Below are 20,192 nucleotides of genomic sequence, written 5' to 3' on the forward strand. Positions count from 1 at the left end.
TACACTACGTAAGCTTGGCATAGGCGCCTGCGCAGTGAGGGGAACTTGCTTCAATTGACTGGTAGTGATCAACATTTAATTTCCCCTTAAAAAATATAAACGTATTACAAGGTGTATGAATATGGAGAATATAAGTTAAGATCCTTTACGAGGATGAGGTGATCCTCGCGCCCTCCCTAACTGAATCTCCTTTGTTCTTTATAAGTTTGAAAGAGATGAGTAGCATGTCTTCAAAAGAGTGACCGAGCTAGAAAAGTTTTAGGTAGCTTGGCTGCAACTGAATGTCACAACAAATTGGCAGGTTTTTGCTAGACGTATCATCATTTGGTAGACAAAGCATCCCATTAGCTAACAAGTGGCATTTTTTCCACATTAATTACGATGATCTCTCAAAACTAAGCTGTAGCTAGCTTAAAAACACAAGGAACAAGGCGTTCAGCTTTAATGGTTGATGAGCTGATTTTTATTGTAAGCAATTCGCGTGAGGCAATCGCACGCAACAGTGGTGCAGTCAAAATCGATCCTAGGCGTTTCAGAGAGCCGACTTGAACTTCGCCGGGTTCTTATTGTTGAAACTGTCAGAGCTTTAAAAGGCCACGTGCCAGTATAAGCTCTGTTACTACTCACACAGGCAACATCCAATTCAACTCTCAGTTTCATGTTGCAAAATCACTACCCCAAAGCTATGATTACATTAACAACTATTTCATCAGCATAACGTTCGCAACTTTTAAGTCAGTCAGAATTAATTTGTTGTGACCAAAGGGGTGAATCTAGAAGTAGATGGATTGAAGCCAAGGTTATTTCAGCCAGGTACCAAATCTGTCTTGATTTGCTCAATTATACCACCTGCTGACTATAAATTCGTCCAAAACCAAGTGCTGTTAAAAGCCAATGGATGTGAATACAAATAAACGAAACTCGCTTGTAATAAACAAATAAAGAAGGCTAAATCACATGTACACACGTATTTTTGAAGGCCAGTCAGACCCCTGTGAGAGAATACTCAGGGTGAAAGCGACCAAGTCACAAGCTATATTAAGAATCTCTTGTCAGAGACCGGTCACCTCCAAAAAATCCCATGTGAATCACTTCTCAGTCAAAAACTGGATTAAGAATCTCTTCACGACCTCCATTAAGGGATCGCCTTCATGAAATCCCGTTTGAATGACTTCTTAGTCAAACACTCTTTAATAATCAAATCTCTCGAAAGTGAGTGGCCTCCAGGAGAAGAAAAGGAAAGAAAATTAATCATAGATAACATCGCTGAAAAAGCATGTCACTCGTGATGTCCAATTAAGCTCTTGCATAACGCAACCGGCATTGTTTAAACAAAACATCTTCAGCAAAATATTCTTTGCATTGTATTCAAATCATTTCTTAATTCGAAGCTGCTATGATAACTTGTATATCAATGAAGTCCCTCGAAATAATCAGACGCCAAACAATTGTGCCAACTGAGACTACTGAAATTTGCTCCAAGGCAAGAACAAGCGTTGTTGTTTATGTATTCTTGAGTCTGAGCAAGTAAGCTCTCGAAGTGGTTTTTTAAAAAAAAACTATGCTGCGCCTTGTTTTTTCAACCTACTTCTCAGTGAATTTGGATATCGCATGAAACACGCATATATTATATCAGTGAAGGCTAGGATCCAACCCATGATGTCTACCATAAATGATCTAAACGCCCCTTCTGAATATAGGATGAAACATCTGAATGGGTCATCTATCACGGGAGACGCCTTTATACAAAAAAGTATATATTTGACAGATTTCAGTCAGACAACTTAAGCAACCATGCCCCTAACGCTAACGAGAACACCACTTGAAAATGTAAATTAACGTCATTTAAAGTACGTATGAAGTAAACAAATATTTTCAGCTAGTGCAACTTGTGTAATGCAATCCAGTTACCCAAGAATTCAATTGGTAGGAAAGGCGTTCAACATAAGAAAGAGAACGAAACATTCACCTGTGTGCTCACGTTCTCCATATAACTCTCAATTGGGTCATTACAATTTGTTACGAAGAGAACGGCGGAAGAATATTGCAAAAATTATAAAGCTTGTACAGTTCTATTGTTTTGTTTATTAAACTCTCTTGCTTTGCTATGTTGCAGTCGTCATTGTAAGTGATTCATGAGACACTTATATGTAATTTAGACGAATACATTGATATCGAGAGCTAAGTTGTTAAGATACTTCGTAGCTGAGTTCTATTCTCAACGCATATCTGTCACAATGTCGCCAGTGTCTAATAAATGCCCCCGGTCATAGAAACGAACACTTCAATTAAAAGATTCCCGCTAGGCGTTTATTAGATCACTTGCGGTACCATATTTCAGACCATGACGTCTAAAATGCCATATTCTTTGGTCTGCACATACCAACCGATAACTGAGAATCCTAAGGTGGAATTACCACAGTCTCAGACACGTTTTGTAGCAAAAAATATTGCGACTACAAAAGTGTATTTTTTTTTTCTACATTAATAGAAAATACATTTATAATCTCGACATTTTGAACAGAAGCCGTTTCTCTTGGACATTATTGTACAGCAATTTACTCGAGTGTTTGTGATAATAGGAAGCTGGTTTATAGCATCGACGCTTTTTAATTTCTTTCCTTAATTCAATACTGGTACGCGTGCAGTGACTTTTGTACGCCTGAGAATACGAAGTATTACTAATCAAGAAAACAATATTGATTCTTTTCGCGCTTACTAATTATTCGATGAAAAAAGCAGGCGCCATAGTCACTTCAAATTTTCCCAATAGCAGAACAAGACTAAAAAAAACCCTAAGTTCACGAAATAACCATTCGAATTTTGCTTAATTACGAAAAAGCAGGTAGGTATTGTTTCGGTTGCGCCGTAATTTCAACAGCCTTCTACACCTATCGAAAGTATCACTTTACAAAACCACAAGAACGTCAGGAAATTGTTCAGCTTTGACAAAATGACTTGTTTTGGCGCTGAAATAAGGTTGAAAGCTTGCTTGTGGCAATTGTCATGCAAATTCAGTGTCGTGAACATTTCATTTCGGGGTACTTAACAACAGCAGAGCTATCTACAGAGTCAATAAAACAGGCTGGTGGGCAATTTCGCCGAAGGCACTTTCGACTTGAAAATAATTGTCCCTCACAATATTATTTTGCACCTGTTGTAAGGGTATTCTTAACATGTAAATCGTCGTAGATACATTACAAATGTTATTTATAACAAAGGTCTGGCTCTTTTTAAAACAACTGAAGGGCCAAATTGAGTTAAAATTACCCTTTTATAACCTTCAGAACGTTCTCGTAGAATTATCAAAAAGGCCATTAATTAAGCTAGCGTAAAATTAGGATAAATTATAATATATGCCTTTAAACGGCGCCAAAAGAGCTTCCGAGTGGCCAGAAGTGGTCTTAATTAGAATTTCAGTGATATTAAAGACAATAATTTGTTTTGTTTTTGAGGCAGATGGCCTACTTTAAATGCGACATTTTTTTTTTCGCTAAACGCCCACTGGCACTCTAATAAAGTTTAATAAGTTTATAAGGAAACAGGAAACAGATACGTCCAAGCTTAAGGGAAAAGCAAAAATATCTTCCAACGACTTCGAAAGAAAAACTGCACAAAAAGAACGTTTAGTTTTGTTATGCTAAAATGAAATAAATTTCCTTCAGTTACAATTGTTCTTTCCAGTCCTTTCTTTTTTTTATTGCCAGATGTAGAAACTCCAGTATGTCATTTTCTAAACGAAGCGACTTAGGATAGCCGAAACAAATATACCTTGTCTTTTCAAATTGAATTTTAAATCGGCAGATGTTGAATTGAAAAGCTTTTAAATTCGCGCATACTTGGTAATCCTATACTCAACCACCAGTGCACACTAATGGACAAAGCCCCTCCCATAAATATTTGGCTGTCGAAACGGTAACTACATAAAATAACAAAGAAAAGCGCAAACAGTTTAACTCCAAATAACTCAGTGCTTCCCCGACTCAAGGGAGAACACATTTTGTCGCGGTTCAAGGGAAGAATTCTAAGAGCGAGGGACTGTAAAGGTATGACTTAGGTTTTCTAAGCTAACCCTTCATCTTTTACCATTAATGAACGGCATCTAAAGTATTATTCTTTATTTCTTTTCAACGAATCTCATCATGGTTAACTCTGTTTTAACAAAAAGAAACGTTGTCACTCTAAAAAATACCGGAGACTATGACAATATTGCTCGGCGTGTTGCTTAGTGTACGCTTCAAATTTTCAGGGATGTGAATCCTCTTGTGCGCTGTTTAAAGGAATCATAATCAATAAGGACGCCTTGCGATTCGGTTGATAAAATAGCTAGTGTTGCCGTTCAAATAAAAGAAACAAAGCAGTCTTTCTAATTTTTCTCCGATACTAATTTAGGGATGCTGGCAAATTTGTACTTTGGCATTGACTCCACAAATGTAAAAGAGTACTCTGCGCTACAAAATTTAAATACATTGAAGCTCGATTGTAACATCTTAAGCATTGTAAAACTACATCCTGAAAAGCAATCCTGTGAAGAGTGCATTAGTTTAAAATACGACAAATTGTCTTCGCCCATAAATTTTGTTTCGAAATACATTTTGAAACAAATATCACCACAAGGAAGAAGGGAAGAGCTTTTTATGGAAAGGTCGCATTTTACTGAGGATTTCTTCCACTCACAAAAAAATTTAGATTGGCCACATTGTACAATATAATGAACAACACTGTCACTGCAACATACTACTCAGTGAAATCACACGTCCGTATTTCATCCACAGACTCAAAGGAAATGTTTGTAAGGTATACAGAGTCATATACAGCACCAAAAGAAAGGCTGCTCCGTAGCTTTTATTTCAATGGTCCAACGTTCGGATTTTACAGCCTCAAAAGTTAAAAACTACCTTGTACAACATAATACACAGCAACACAGGAAAGTACTACTCAGTCAGCTTTCATTTGAATGGTCATACTTAGGGATTTCATCCACAGACTTAAAAGTTAGAACAGAACCACCTTGTACAGCATAACAAACAGCACCACAGGAACGTAATGCTCAGTCGCTTTCATTTGAATAGTCAAACTTTAGGATTTTATCCATTGCCTCAAAAGTTAGAAAAACCTTGTACAGAATAATAAACAGTACCACAGGAAAGTACTGCTTAGTAGTTTTCACTTGAATGGTCAAACGTTCGGATTTTATCCATACTCTCAAAAGTTAGAGCCATCTTGTACAGCATAACAAACAGCAACACAGGAAAATACTCCATAGTAGCTTTCATTTGAATGGTCACACTACAGACTGATAACCACCACATAATAAACAGCACCATAGGAAAGTACCTACTTAGTAACTTTCATGGTCAAACGTTAGCATTTTGTACACAGAATCAAAGGCTAGAACCACGCTGTACAGCATAATAAACACGCAGTACGAACGTACTACCCAGAATTGAACGGTCACATTTTCAGAGTTTCACCCACAAACTCAACAGTCGCCTCATTATACGTCTCTGTGTTTGGCATGCGACTATTAACCCAGCCTATGTTGTTGGAGATCGTTATTCGTCTTATCAGGTCAGAAAATTACACGTGATCAGTTATCTTTTTAAATAACTAAAGCAAGTTATAAGTTAACACAATGTCGCTAACTTCCCGCTCTAGAACAACATGGACCTCCTTCAAGAGACACGTATCGCACTAATTGACAACATTCCATCGTTCATCCATAGTTTTTAATACAATTTCTATTAAGTTGACAATCTAAATAACTTAAAAATTTTACTTTTCTTCCTTGTCTTTGGGTAAAACTTGACAAATGATGATATTTTCGGGGTTTTTTCTCACTTCTTAAACCCCCCATATTTCTACTTGTTCTGATAAATAATTTATTTCTTACGAAGAGAGTATTCTTGAATTAAACAAGGAAGTTGTTCTGTCTAACAATAGAAGAATCTCTCACGGAAAAAAAAATCTCCTTTTTTTGGTAAATTTAAGAAGCAACATAAACTTACCGAGTGTTAACTCTTACGGGTTTTGCAAAAAACTGAAATACGAAAAAAAAAACTGTATTATTACCCATTTTATTTCTAAGAAATGAGAGCAGCTGGTTTAGATGTTTAGGCGCCACTGGGAGAAACGATTCAAAGCAGTCAAAATAGATTGGTTGTCATGAAATGTTACCTCCAAGCGCTGTTTGTGTTTGCTTTTTCGATTTAATAATCCCGAGAAGAAAGTAAGTTTTCAAAAGATTTCGATTCTGTGAATATAGCTGCGTTTCTGAGTCGGTGGATGAAAACACCAAGAGTGACATTTGAAATAAGAGTAAACCAACCGTGAAATCCTAAAGTTTAGTCATTCAAACGAAACCTATAAAGCTTTTCCTTTTCTCTGGTTAATGTTATCAATTAACTTTGCTGAGCTATAGGACGCTAAAATGCGTTATTTTGAGCTCATTCAGACACTTTAGCGTAATTGATTTGATGCGTTTTTTTTTTGTACTATTTATAACAAGTATCTGCTATTATTGTACTTATCATTGAGCTGTCATTGTTTATTCAAATTTTGCTCTTATTTGCCATTTCTTAATTCCGCTAAATTGTATTCTTTAGAGTTGTTAAATTTTGTCAAAATAGAAGGAATGCTTATATAAAGAGCTGGTTATTATAAAGGCAGTGTAAACTTCTGGATGCCCAGAACCTAAGCAAACGATGGTTGAGCGGCAAACCGTAGCCAACCTCGCGAAGACTAAACCATAACAACTAATCACTAACTTCTAATCAAACCCCTAAATCCTACTATTCACTTAGAAAAATCATATACACTAAAGCTCTAAAGATGAATTAAATTATAAAGCCCTAAAATTACTTTTGGACTAAAATGCATTGAAAACGTCCAACAAGAAATGCAAACTTCTAATGTTTTCTTAAAATGATCCTACGCAATAAGGCGTCAAAATGGATTCATGCAAAAAAAATCTTAAGATATATCGCCTGTTCGCTTTGTAACTTAGCTGTTTAGTTCAAGATCTATTATTATTATTATTATTATAACAACACGCTGATCTCAGCAACATTACTGATGATGCCACTGCCACCCGTCGAGAGGCAACAAGCACCCTTAGCTCCGAGGAATTTTCAGAGGATTCTCGCGGCTCCTAAAAGTACCTTCTTTTGATTTGTTGCTAATCTTATCTTTGCACCAAGTTTCCCATGTTCCTGAATTCTATGCCTAAGTTTTCAATTTTCTCATCTTGCTTACTTTCCTGTTTCCTCTCTGCTTGTTACTATTATTATTATTATTATTATTATTATTATTATTATTATTATTAAAATTATTAGATACTTAACCATTAGTTGTTACGGGCGGCAAATGCCAATTTTGCTCTATATACGTACCTTCTTAAATTGTTTTCCTGCTATGTTGAGGGTGAACTATTAATAGTAGATGGTCTAATGTGTTTTAGTGTAAATATCCACTGAATCATTTATTTACTGTGCGTGACTACCGCTTGATGTAAAGTATATGAAAGGACAACTATCCGTCATATTTGATTACAAATTATTCAGTTATGTCTCTCAGTACAGACTGTGGTGGTACGATTAGTAACTACGTCTAAAGAGTAGAAATTCAGTTCCGCGACCCTGTGTGTTGCTCTTATTGGGGCCAAAGAGATCAAGAGTCCCTCTTTACTTTAAAATGAAATGCACCTTGTCGTTTTGTTTAGCAATTTGTTAATTTTTTTCAGGAAAATGAGTGACGCAAAGGAATCTGATCACGAGAACCAAGAAGAGGAATCCAGTGATTCCCAAAACCTACACCACAGAGTCCCTAAATGTGCTCGCTGTCGCACCCATGGTACAGTATCATGGCTTAAAGGCCACAAGCACTACTGCCGCTGGAGAGACTGTACATGCGCAAAGTGCCAACTGATAACCGAGAGGCAGCGCGTGACAGCCGCACGTGTTGCGTTACTCAGACAACAGCGCAAGGGAGCTGAGTTGAGAGCTAAATATCAAAGGGAATTGGAAAACGCCAGACTGACTTACTCTATGGTGTTTCAAACCAACGGATTAGCAGGTAAAACGTCCTTTTGTATCTCTTGGAAAACGAAATTAAATAAACATGGTGCGTTTTTGTCACTCCAACATCAGCTATGTTGGCAACATCTACTCCTAAGGTTTCAACGCTTGTCCTTACAATCTGCTCCTTCCTATCATGTATGGAAGATCGGCTCGCTCAAAAGGCTTAGAGATGAAATGGCATTTGAAAAGATAATTGAAAAGCACTTATCATCTACCAGGTGCAAGGAGCACATCTTTTAAGAATGACAGGCTGTGGTTCAAACCTGGCCATTTTTCTTGTGTTGTGTTCTAAACGCTGAGCAGCTGAAAACAAAATGGTATTGAACACCACCGATAAACCTTCAATGGACAAGCATCAGTCCCGTTTGGGGGAGAGGTGGGAGCTCGTAGGGACATACCAACCAAGGAAACACTAACAATTCAAGTTGAACGTCAATAGAATGTTATTTCTATTTTCAGGATTTCCAAGCAATCACCGGCACCATTTCTATCCACATCCGGCCGCTCATACAAACATAAGCCGACTAGAACCAAGGATAACTGAAGTTTTACCAGAACCTGGTAAGCACTACGTGTCTTATTTCCGGAATATGGGAATATCATATTATCAGAGTCGACATGTTAATGCGCGAAAAACCCTCCAAATAGCTGCTCGATTTCTACAGTTACACCGGAACAGTATTCCTTGAATAAGTCTTAACAGGTGGCGTAACTTGATATTGCGTTACGGATGCTCTTGAGAAAATTGCCCCTTTGGATGACCAATTTGAATTAACCAAAAACATGGCTTCGTTTAGATGTGAGTCGCATCTAAACGAAGCCATGTAGTGACGTTCTTCGGCGGGAGTTGGTCTCCTGTCTAGATCTAACTTATCCAGAGGCCACAGAGGTTGTTCCTGATGTAACAGTTACGAAGAAGCAGGTCAATTAAGTAATGCAAATTTTAACGGATTAAGATCCCGCGAAAGTTTTATGCACTAAATTAAGTTTTATGCACTAATTTTTTAGCAATAAATTTCATTGCTTTCTTTTGTAGAATCCCGGAAGAGAAGCAACTCACTCTCAGAAGAGGAAGAAGAAAACCCGAGCCCCAAGAGAACTGCGCTCTCCCCAGGCCTTCAAGTTAAAAGGGAGCCGCAAGAACCAGGAGTCGACGGACATAACAGAGCTCGTCATGTAAGCTCTCCTGAAACGAGAAAAACCCCGGAACAAGACGGATTCAACGCAAGCAGCAAATATCTTTTGGAAAACTTCCATGACAGGTCGCACGAGTTTCGATATCCCAGGCTGTCGAGGGAGATAAGTGCTTTGTCCCTTAGGCATCCTCCAATGGAATTACTCAGCAAGCTCTTCCCGCATCACAACAAAAGCACGCTAGAGCTCATTCTGCAGAGTTTCCAAGGTAACGTCGTGGAAGCCATTGAAATGCTGTTGTCCTCCCAAGAGTCTAGAGGAAGCAACATTGCGGCTTTGGGAGGCTGCGGTTTGAACGCGGTTAATCACCCCTCTCCATTCCTTCATGGTCCGATGACTCGAAATGCCATCACAAGACCGTTGACCAGCCCTCATGCGTGTTCACCATCACGGATTTACCCTCCATCACCAATCCCACCGCCTTTGCTCGTGAAGCCAAAGCCAGAAATGGCGTTCAAGTATCCCCCCATACCACATGCTCCGTACAGCACAGAGTCGAGGTTGGGAGAGCGCGCTTGTGGACTAGCCGCCATGGCCCGTTTTTGTAGCAGATGTGGACACAAGATTAACATTTTTGACAAGTTTTGTGCCCACTGTGGAAAAGGTCTTAGTGAATCAACTAATGGTCTTTAATAAGCAACTTCAATCAGCAAATCGAAATTCCATAACAATAAAAATGCAGCAGTACATCATGTAACTAGTTTGCGATAATATTGATTACTTACGTCGATAACGCCCATACATTCTTAGTAGGAAGGAAGCACTTTTATATTATTACGCTCCTGTAAAGATTGTCAGTTGGAATTTCAAAGTTTGACTGTTGGCAGAGTATTTTTGGTTAACATTTTAACGATACGAAAAAAAAGATTTTCCAAGAACTCTGCAATTATATGACTGAATGAAGTAAGTTTTTTGTAAAGCGCAAACGCAGTCTTTGTAGACACTTCTTCTTACGCTACGACACCTTGGCACAGGCGCCTGCGCAGTGAAGGAGCTTGTTTCAATTGACTAGGAGTGATTCGAGTCTAATTTCCCTTAAAAACAGCTAGAGACGTATAATAGTGTGTGCTAAACTCTCACAGTCTTTTGAAAGCAGTTTATAGGTGTTCTAGCTTTAAACTTTCACCTGATTTTTCTTCTCATTTACGAAATGATAGAGAAAAAGTGTTTCTGGATTCAAAGGTGAGCTAATTGTCGGTAATGAAATTGTAGCTTGGCCAGGGAAAACGAAAAATGCATGGCGAGAAAAGACATAACAACTGCTTTATCAAAGTGGGCATAGAAACATAACAACATAATTTACAATGTGTGCAAATAAATAGCTAGCTGACCTGTTAAATGATTATGTATGAAGGAGACTTATTTAGTAAAGGATCAGCGCGAGATCCTGAAAAAGATAAGTTAAAAGAATCCAAATCAAACTGTCTCAAACCAAACAAGCCGAACAAAAGAACAATTGTGTACGTACTCAGCTTATTACAATAACAACTAATGATTTATAGAAACTATTTCACGAAGAATTAACAAAATAAAATCAAAATTATACGACATTTGTCACGTAGTCTGGTCAACTAATGAACTCTTTCTTACAATATGAACATAGATAGGTTTACGGGACCATTTGTACCTAGAAGGGGCGTGCCCTAAAAAGTTGTGTACTGCCCAAAGTTATCATAAGAGAGTATTTCTTAATTTCCGGCGTTCGAGAGAATTTTTTTCGAAGTTATTAATTTTCCCCCAGGAGTACCCTAGTTGCCACATTTTTTCCTTTCATTTGGAAGAGGGAAGCGAAGCCACGGAAACGAAGCACGACTGCATTTCAATGCTGTTGCTCATTCTTTTTTTTTTTTTTTTAACTTTTGTCAGCCTATGAATACTTGTGATTGTCTAATTTAGGATACATCTACACGTGCAAACTATGTAGTCAAGGTTTACGTAACAACCCAAGACCATCATGATTTGCAAAATATTTCAATAACATAATTTGGAGGAAATTTCTATCCAATCGAATCAGCTGACTTAAGCTATGGCTAGATTATTATGTCCATTGTTCTACTCACCGGTATTCCAAGCAATGATGCAATGATGTATCATTTTCATCTTTTGTAGTGACTTCTATTCACCATTAAAATTTTAATTTCTTTGAAGCAGATAGTTATTGGCTTGGCTCACCGAGCAGGTAAACCTTTTGGGACCATCACTGAGAAAGAGAAAAAAAAAGACATTGACAAGCTTTAGAGTAATAAACTAAGAGCACAGATACAATCATAATAGTCGATGATAGATGCAAGGAAGTCATAGCATAGATTTCTTCAGTCCATCTATAGCTGTGCACTAACACTTTTGACAGCATCGTTAATAAGATTTGACTAGTCTGCCTCTGTACAGACAACAGAAGTCACGGATCTGCTATAATCAGACCAATTCAAAGTGTTCATGCACAGCTGGAGAGAAATAGCATCGATACCGCTGTGAAGGCGCAGCTGGTTAGTGTCTTCTGTAGCTCAGGGTGAATGGGTGAATGCAGGGCACCAAGACCATTGGGGCTGTAGGGCTTCATGATTTTACTCCAGGGCTCCATTTAACCAGAATCATCATTTTCGTCCGAGCTCCAAGTAAAAGAAACGAATCGGACTCCAGACTCCAAGACAAACATTTCAGGGTCCCAGAGCTCCAAAGACCTTCCCCCTACCCCAACCCCACTCCCCCCGCTTGTGAAACTGTTAGCTACGGCAAAGGTCCATAGAGTATAGCCAAGTGAAAATTTGCCAAGTGTACATGGTGTAGCACACTTTTCTTGTCTACAACTATCAACACTAGCGGCTCAACTCGCTGGTCTCTATTCTTAGCAAAGGTCAAACATAATATTACCACATTGCAAACAGGACACTAACGTAAAGAAAGCGTGCGTGGTGGCACACTTTCTTGTCGACAAATATCGACACTAAATTAAGGCGCAGCTCGTTGGTCTCTCTATACTTGGGCTAAGGTCGAACATAACAACTCTAAACCTAAAGTGTGCATGGTTGCACGTTTTTTCTCGTCTGAACTCCTCCTATTATAAACTGACAACGTCTACAGGGGAGAAAGTTACGAAACAATATCTTGCCAAACGGAAATTGCTCACAAAAACAATTTTACAATTTCGGTACATCAAGACAAATAGTCCGTGTTTATTTCAAGTAGGCGCCTCTGAGTCACAAGATTTACGCCTTTACTAGAATCAGCAGCACAAATATGTAAAACAAACGAACGAAAACAAGTAGCACACGGATTATTGAGAACTACACATCTGCGCTTAATACATGCAGTACTTGAGGCTTGCTTGAGAGCTTGCTGTTGCTATTCAATGGAATCAAATAGACCCAACTAAACCTACTGACAAATGCTAGCCAATTCATAATAGATTCCAGGAGAAAATACAAATACCTTCAACTGCATATTAAGCTAGGGAGTAAATTTGTTTTTTGTTTTCTTTTTTAAGTGTGAAGGGAATTTGGTGTTATTTCAAAAACTCTAAAACGTTTTTATTTTTATTTTTTTTTTATTTTTATGATGACAAACCTAAAAGTATTGCTCATATTTGTTCTAGATTATCACCCCGTGTACTAAGAATATCGATGAGTGTCTCTGGCCACAGATGTACTGGGTTAGAATGGACTGCAACTTGAAAAAAGTTAGCCGGGCTAACTGTTTTCAAGTTCTCGTGTTTTCGTTCCCAAAATACACTAGAGCAGGTCATGAGTTCCTCCGTTCAAGAATTCAGTTGATTTCTTTTTGTTGATGCTCTAGAATTATTTTGTAACTAAGTGAAGGTGTTGTCGCATTAGTTTCACGATAAAAGGTCAAAATCCCAGTGATACTCCCACCCCCTTTAAGTAGCAACTAGTTGCAGTTAAATGTGTTCTCAACATTTAATTCACCCAAGCACAAATAGGATCATCAGCTAGCATCTTTAGTTTCCAAACAAATTCAACTGACTTTAAGCAGAAAAGCCGGACAAGACTGAATAAAGAAAGTCTGAGCTTCAGACACAAATGACCTCAAAAGTCAAGTGACATTGCCGGTTTGGTTCAATTCTGCTTATTCAGCGTAGGAAATAAGACATGGTATTTCCTGCCAGATGTTGATATCACTACAGCTTAGATTCTTGATCTTTGCCGTGACAGATGAAGGGGAAGGTCAGGGGTGAGGGGGGGGGGGGGTGCTCCTTCGACTTGAGGAATTTCGGTGGGTTGTGCCAAATACATGGAGTGGAATAGTTGAAAAGAAAGAACATCATTATGCTGGACGTCCTGGGCTGAACTTGCAAAGGGAAGTTGAAAATGGAGTGCAAGAACTCTTCTGGTACACGCCCCATGCGACACTCGGCGCCCAAGGGAGATGAAAGTAGCTTGTGTCGCGAACCGAGCCCAGAGTCCTATGATTGTGCTCGAACAGAATATGCGAGGCTGTTTTAAAATCCTATTGTAGACCTAAGTCATCCTTAAAAAGATGCAAGGCTATGTGCATACTAAACCGGAGAGCTTGTAGGTTGTATAGGCCTTTTGTTTGCATTTGTAAGATTCCAGCCAAAGGAAGACAGCAAGCCATACGAAATCTCTTAAGGATCTGCTTCGGCACAAAACCTTGCGGCAAAGTGTGCAAAACTATGGGCTGTTTTGGGCCACTTCTGTTCGCATTATATATCACAAACCAGACATACCCATATATTTCAGAAGAAGATCAGAATGTATAACCTTAGAAAAATACTCTGTGTACGCCAATATAGTTTATATTATTATAAAATAGCAGCGATCTCCAATCGGCCTACAAGGAAATCAGGGTCGTAAACTAATGCAACATAAGACATACAGTGATATTTCCCGCCATAACATCACGTGACTACATACAGACGTTGTTCTTCATATATGGAGACAATGCTTAAGTACTCAATTATTTGACGCGTGCATTTGACCACGAGTGGCCTTCTAGAGTGCATAAAGTGATTTGAAAAGCAGAAATGAGCATTTTAGTTACAGCCATTAGATCGGGAAATTTAGAAGTGGTGAAGGAAAAATTTGCCAGACCGGTGAGTTTGCTGTGTTTAGAAAACGATTTTCGGATTTTAATTTCTTTAACGTGATGTAGAGCGGAGAATAATTATGGCCGAGTTAAACGTCTCTACGTATCTCGGTATACTGGAAAGATATGTGCCTCAATGAAAATAAGAAATAATGTCACACACACGGTACAGTTAGGATATTTGGAAAAGTTTCGAAACGTTGCCGTTCTGTATTGTCTCAAGTGTGTTATAGGCGTTGGATGTTATAATCCCTAATTACTCAGCTATGAGAATTTGAAATATTTCAAACTAGGCCGTGATAAGATTTTAAACTTTCTTTTCCTTTTCAAGGGAAGCCAGGTCAATACACCCATTCAAAATGGACGCAGTCCTCTTCACATTGCTGTTCAAGCAGGAAAGTTGGACGTTATGAAATACCTCGTATCTAAGGGAGCGGATGTAAACGTGAGTTGTTGACTCGAGATGATTTGCAAAGCTTATAGATAGTTAACACAATAGTGAACACTTCAAGTTTTGTCTAACAACACGAGGCATTTTTCCTATCAAAGATCAATAAATGAACTGATTCGACGGTAATCGATAAGAAGCTATCCCACTGAGCAATTAGAACGATACATTGAAGTCAAGGAAAACACCAGTAGAAGTAGAAAAATAGAGCTGTTGTTCTCAAGCATACAACAATTAGTTTAACAACACGACTCCTGTAGACAAAATTTGCATTTCATTACACACGTTCGACCTTGAAGTGACCTTTCCCTGAAGCTTGTTATCAAAGCCAATTCCTCCGTTCAAATAGGCTATTATCGTGGTTATTTAACCACAACAAGAACTAAATTAAGATTTCTTGTTTGTATCAGTGATTGGAGCAAAGATATTCAATATAGATCCCTACTTATCATCGACGATCACCAATTAATTGCTTTGTTGACTGCATAATAAAAGACATCACGCGATAGTGAAATACCTAAATGTATTTACTGACGTATTTAAACCATATTAATACACCGTATCCAGTCGCTAATGGATAAATTCTTCATTACATTCCTCCAAGCACCGTCATCGAAGCTAACCTTTGTAAAAGTGTCAAACCAGCATTTTCTTGAAAATTCCTATGTTGTACAGTTCCTTATTAGGTATCAAGTTCCTTTTACCATTCGCTTCAATCATGCATAACACGTCTATTATAAACCATTAGTTCTACACCGCGGCCAGAATTTTTCGACATCGCAATATATTACTGGAGAGGTTTTTCATGAAATCGGATTGGCTCATTTTAGGCGATTATTTCTACACGAGCCACATAAATAACATACCCACATCAGCTGTCTTCCGTTTTACTAACAACCAAAGTACATGACAGATGATATCATCGAATGCCTGCACTGAGGATAAGCTGTGACTTGTTGAATACCATAACTCAATGGAAACAAGGCTGATTTCCCATGGGCTATTTTATAAAAGAAAAAAGAAAGACTAGAATTTTTCCTTGTGTTGTTCCATAGAATCAATGGATTCGTATACGAAAAAAGTAGAATATTTTCTTAACTAATACAAATGAAAAGTAGCATGCGATAGTGCAACGTACATCGCCCAGAATTCTATTGTGTTTTGCGATATGTACTTGCAGTGCCAGATTTTGAAACTCGAGGCATAACAATTTGCACGATCACAACTAGTCGGCTGTGATTGGTCAACAGCTTTGGGAAAACCTTAGTGGTTCAAGAGCAATGAGTCCCATGAATTAGTCCATGGAGCGGTCTCTTGTGGGGGCTGTCACCGTAGCATTGGCGTGACTCATCATTTCCTTGCAGTAGGAAGTATCGTTACTAATAACGAGACAAATACGGTCAATATATTCACAACCTATCTCATAACAACCACCACCACCTTCTTTATTATCATCATCATCGTCATAGTGCTGCACCATCTCTCTCCGGGTTAATAACGGTGACGGTATGCTTTCATTAAAAAACGGGCACCGACACCGTAAGAACGTCACAAGTTCTATCTATCCCTAGAGTTCCAGACAGACACCTTTATTTAGTCACAAAGTTCAGGGCAGTCCCTTCAGGAGCTTAAAAGCACGTGCACCCTGCTATCAATAGGAGCCCTGAGCACTAAATAAACTAATTACAATGTACGTATACTACAAAAAGTAAGAAAAACTATTTACAATATACCATAAAACTATATACAATGTGTTAATAAAAGTAATGAAGTATATAATAAGTTAATTTTAAAAAAAGCTTTTTAAAAAAAATTTTTAAAAACAAGTATACATCCATGATAGTTGAAGGATCTCTTCGACTTGGTGAATTCTGTTCTTACGGCAGGTAGATAAAACAGATCACGTTGTCTAGTTGCGCGCATGTGAATCTTGTTGCTAAAAGTAAACAACTTCAGGTGAATGGTGAACAAACCACGAGTATAAGCGCCCAAACGGTATCATTAAAGATGATATCGGACATCTGTAATCTTCTTAATGAACCAAGCTCTAGTACTCTTTAACCATTCCGCTCTTCAAACTTTGAATGTAAATTATCCTAACCTTTGCCTTAATTTAGTCAGAAGCTCAACTAACATCAAATCTTTTCCTTTCTGTACAGTTATCTGATGAAGATGACTGTTCGCCGCTCTACTATGCAGCACTGAATGAGAATGAACATGCCGTTCAATATCTGCTTCAGATGGTAAGTGATGATATCACGTACCAAAGAAATAAATAATCATATAAGACCAGTGAGTAAAAAAAATGCAGCTGCACTTTACTGACCTAACACATTAAAATCGAAGAAAACCCAAATAATGGCGTTCTGAATGAGAAAGGGGGTGATCGGGTTCTCTGAAGCTAAATCTGATAAGTGTCTTTAGCTACACCCTGTGTCTTAGAAAAAATCGATTTAAACTGATTATGATTCCTTCTCATCCTTTTATCTTAGTGCACGAGGAAGGATGCTTAGTTTTACTTTCAGCAGAGATTTCGTAAAAATCCCCCTAAAGAAAGCTATTTAACTTCAATTATTTGAGCAATGTACCAAGGACTGACAATGCATCCATTGCAGACAGCCAGGATGCTAACTGAGTTAAGAGAGATCATCAGCATCATCTCGCCACCTTTAGTAAACACTCCCAATAATTGACTATTAGCCATTATAAGGCCACCTTTAAGATTGTAAAACTAATAAAGTCGACCATCCTTATCCTAAATCAATTGCTTCTTTCAACAACTAACTGAACAAAATCGAACAAAATTCTCCAAAAACAAACAAACAAACCAAAAAAGATTCATCCAATGTGATAATTATGCGTTTTGCTTTGTGAATAAAACCTTCTTGTCGAGAGCAATTCAAAACCCACTAACCCCCACCTCTTGATTTGTCTAATCTGCAGCTGTTCTGGACACTACGGTTTAACAGACGGTAACCAAAACGCTGTCCTGCCCTTGAACTATAAAAACAGGCTTCATATGTTGACCCAGCTTATAAAGAAAGACTAACAAATAAGCTGGGGCAATATACTGTACATTTATCCAACATTTCGTCAAGCATGTCCTGACTTCTTTAGAGAATAAACTTATTCCCTCCGCATGCATTTTCTAAATTTTGACGACTAGATCCACCAGTTTCCAGTACCTTTGCTTTGTCCGATTTTTCCTTGCATGGGTTTACAAAGTGTTCACTGGTATGTTGAACATTTTAGGGCGCAGACCCTGACGGCGAGGATCCAGACGGGAATAAAATAATGGACACAACTGGAAATGAGAAGATAAAAAACATGTTGAAGAACGCTTAAATATAGGTGAGATAAGCGTTTGTTTCATTGTACAAACGAACAAGAGCCTGACTCAATGCAATCCATAGGAGATGACTCCATCAGTTAAAGAGTATATCAAACCTTTCAGCTATCGTAGGTAATTTTTAATCCGTTTTCTCGCACGGAAAGGATTATGAAGCCAAACAGCTCCACAGCGACATCATGCAGCTCACCAGAAATCAATGGTCACTCATTACGACTTATGTAGAGACTCGAGAGTAAAGGCAAATTTTATGCTTTAGGATGTCATCATACACAAACGTTACCACCAACATAAACAGGGAAGTCATCCAGAAATTCTGGAGAAAGTCAAAAGCAAGTCAGAAAAGAGCAACACAACAAACTTCCTGAAGTTCTGTTCAATACCCTTTAACTAAAAAGTCATATTTTGCGAATCCATCCACATTCTCAAGTTTAGGCATCACCTTGCAGATGGTCACCGGCGTTAGGATTTCATTCTCAGACTCAGAACCACCTTGTACAGCACAATAAACAGCACCACAGGAAAGTACTGCTCAGTAGCTTTCATTTGAATAGTCACACTTTAGGGTTTCATCCATAGACTGAAAAGTTAGAACCACCTTTTACAGCATAATAAACATGCAGCACCACAGGAAAGTACTGCTCAGTAGCTTTCATTTGAATGGTCACACAGCCTACAGACTAAAAAGCTCCTTATACCGCAGAATGAACAGGACCGCAGGAAAGTATTGCTTAGAAGCTTTCATTTGAATGGGTTCACTTTAGGATTTCATTCAAAGACAAAGACGTTAGAACCACCTTGTACAGTATAATAAACAGCACCACGAGGTACACTGCTTAGTATCTTTCATATGAGTGGTCACACTTCAGGAGTTCATCTACAGACTCAAAAGTAAGAACCAGCAAACGAAATAAAAATTACTACAGGAAAGTACTGCTTATTAGATTAATCCACAAGCTCACCCTTACCAGTTAGTGAGTTCACCCTATAGTATACTCTAAAGCATTTGTCAGATAGCTGACATGAGCGCAGGTCACCTTATAACTTTACCGAATGCATTTACTTTATATACACAGGGAACATGCAGAAGCAACGCAGCATTAAAATCCTCGAATAAGTACTGATGGGACTGAGCTACTGAACGGTGTGATGAAATTCGTCATGGGTTGTTAAATGTTAAATTAAATTGCTTAGAAATCGTTAGTTATCAAGTAGACGGACGCTACAAGCAAGTAAGTGAAGATTTTCTATTAAGGGGGCTAGCAACAGCTTGAGACAGCTGCACCTCAGTTTTTTTCGTGAGATAAAGCTGTGGTATAAGCATTTGTTTTGATTGACCAGATGCGGTTGTGGTTTTGCTGCATTAAAATGACTTGCCCAATCGGAGAATTACAAATTTAACAACTTAGTTGATAAGATATGTTATGGGTTAAGGTTTAGGGTTGCATAACAGCCACAGTAACCTTCCTTTGCGATTTGTTTATGTGTCATTTGGCTACATTTTCTTTACATTTACTTCTGTATTCAGTTACAATAATTGTTTGTGAATTAATAGAATATTATCATTGGTTAATAAATAGAACAGAAGCTCAAAAGAGTAAAATGTTGGTCCTTTTTATGTCGTGTTGAGCCGTCACAGACACAATAACCGAAAACATAAGGTCTGGACAACCAAGCTAAAGCCTTAAGCCCATTTATTGAATGGCATTTGATGAAGATCACCCTTAAATGAATTATTTCCTTTTACACTAGACTTTGAGCAGTTTTCTTCTTATTTATTTATTTGCTTATTTTTTGACCGTTTCTATAATTTTTGCAACCCGCCGCATTTCCGTTAAATTTAAATTACAGCACTAAAGAAACAATAAACTCTCTAGAATTTACACCGTCATGGTCAATGGCATGGCATTCAAGGTATTAGCTTGGTGAATTTTTATTAATTGCTAGTAAACGCAAAACGGTCGCGGAAAAATATGATTGACTATGTGCTCAAAAACAATTGTGTCTAATAAATTTACTCGGCTGCACATAAGCTCCATATTTCGCTAAGGTTAATAAG

At 38.1% G+C, this 20,192-nt stretch overlaps 4 protein-coding genes, 1 long non-coding RNA gene and 1 pseudogene across 14 annotated transcripts in view; 2 read left to right on the top strand and 4 right to left on the bottom strand.

Moving 5' to 3' along the window:
- LOC146481650 (doublesex and mab-3 related transcription factor 3, truncated-like) overlaps nucleotides 1–10,822 on the top strand; it is a 58,070-nt gene extending 47,248 nt beyond the window's left edge. For 6 of the 7 annotated variants that reach the window (XM_085107695.1, XM_085107692.1, XM_085107693.1 and 3 more), the window contains 3 exons: nucleotides 7,742–8,073; nucleotides 8,538–8,639; nucleotides 9,115–10,822. In XM_085107695.1, the coding sequence (XP_084963821.1) occupies nucleotides 7,746–8,073; nucleotides 8,538–8,639; nucleotides 9,115–9,905 (1,221 nt within the window). In that variant the 5' untranslated portion in view covers nucleotides 7,742–7,745 and the 3' untranslated portion in view covers nucleotides 9,906–10,822. Of the gene's footprint in view, nucleotides 1–3,771; nucleotides 4,047–7,741; nucleotides 8,074–8,537; nucleotides 8,640–9,114 lie in introns of those variants that run through there. The other variant, XM_085107698.1, reaches the window with a different exon arrangement.
- Nucleotides 1–11,455, bottom strand: part of LOC146481649 (doublesex and mab-3 related transcription factor 3, truncated-like) — a 76,007-nt gene extending 64,552 nt beyond the window's left edge. The window contains exon 1 of the mRNA XM_085107703.1: nucleotides 11,333–11,455. The gene's annotated coding sequence lies outside the window, so the exon portion shown is untranslated. The remainder of the gene's footprint in view (nucleotides 1–11,332) is intronic.
- LOC146481647 (uncharacterized) overlaps nucleotides 1–20,192 on the bottom strand; it is a 222,333-nt gene that overhangs the window by 86,294 nt on the left and 115,847 nt on the right. The window lies entirely within an intron of this gene.
- Nucleotides 14,186–19,736, top strand: LOC146481651 (myotrophin-like). The gene is made up of 5 exons (XM_085107719.1): nucleotides 14,186–14,343; nucleotides 14,668–14,781; nucleotides 16,944–17,027; nucleotides 18,037–18,135; nucleotides 19,210–19,736. Exons 1-4 carry the CDS (start codon nucleotides 14,275–14,277, stop codon nucleotides 18,127–18,129), a joined length of 360 nt encoding a protein of 119 aa, XP_084963845.1. The 5' UTR covers nucleotides 14,186–14,274; the 3' UTR covers nucleotides 18,130–18,135; nucleotides 19,210–19,736.
- Nucleotides 19,894–20,192, bottom strand: part of LOC146481652 (homeobox protein SIX6-like) — a 13,500-nt gene continuing 13,201 nt past the window's right edge. For all 3 annotated transcript variants that reach the window (XM_085107707.1, XM_085107709.1, XM_085107708.1), the window contains one exon: nucleotides 19,894–20,192. This exon is cut by the window's right edge and continues 4,170 nt beyond it. The gene's annotated coding sequence lies outside the window, so the exon portion shown is untranslated.
- LOC146481653 (transmembrane emp24 domain-containing protein 7 pseudogene) overlaps nucleotides 19,894–20,192 on the bottom strand; it is a 1,460-nt pseudogene continuing 1,161 nt past the window's right edge.

This window comes from Pavona decussata, unplaced genomic scaffold (assembly GCF_977016875.1).
Source record: "Pavona decussata unplaced genomic scaffold, jaPavDecu1.1 SCAFFOLD_48, whole genome shotgun sequence".
Classification (NCBI taxonomy): domain Eukaryota; kingdom Metazoa; phylum Cnidaria; class Anthozoa; order Scleractinia; family Agariciidae; genus Pavona; species Pavona decussata.

What these genes read in the sequence shown, in the direction of transcription:
- LOC146481651 (XM_085107719.1), top strand. Translation starts at nt 14,275, where the DNA reads ATGAGCATTTTAGTTACAGCCATTAGATCGGGAAATTTAGAAGTGGTG. An exon ending in CTAAGGGAGCGGATGTAAAC is followed by an intron (nt 14,782 to 16,943) that starts GTGAGTTGTTGA and finishes CTTTCTGTACAG; the next exon opens with TTATCTGATGAAGATGACTG. An exon ending in TTCAATATCTGCTTCAGATG is followed by an intron (nt 17,028 to 18,036) that starts GTAAGTGATGAT and finishes TGAACATTTTAG; the next exon opens with GGCGCAGACCCTGACGGCGA.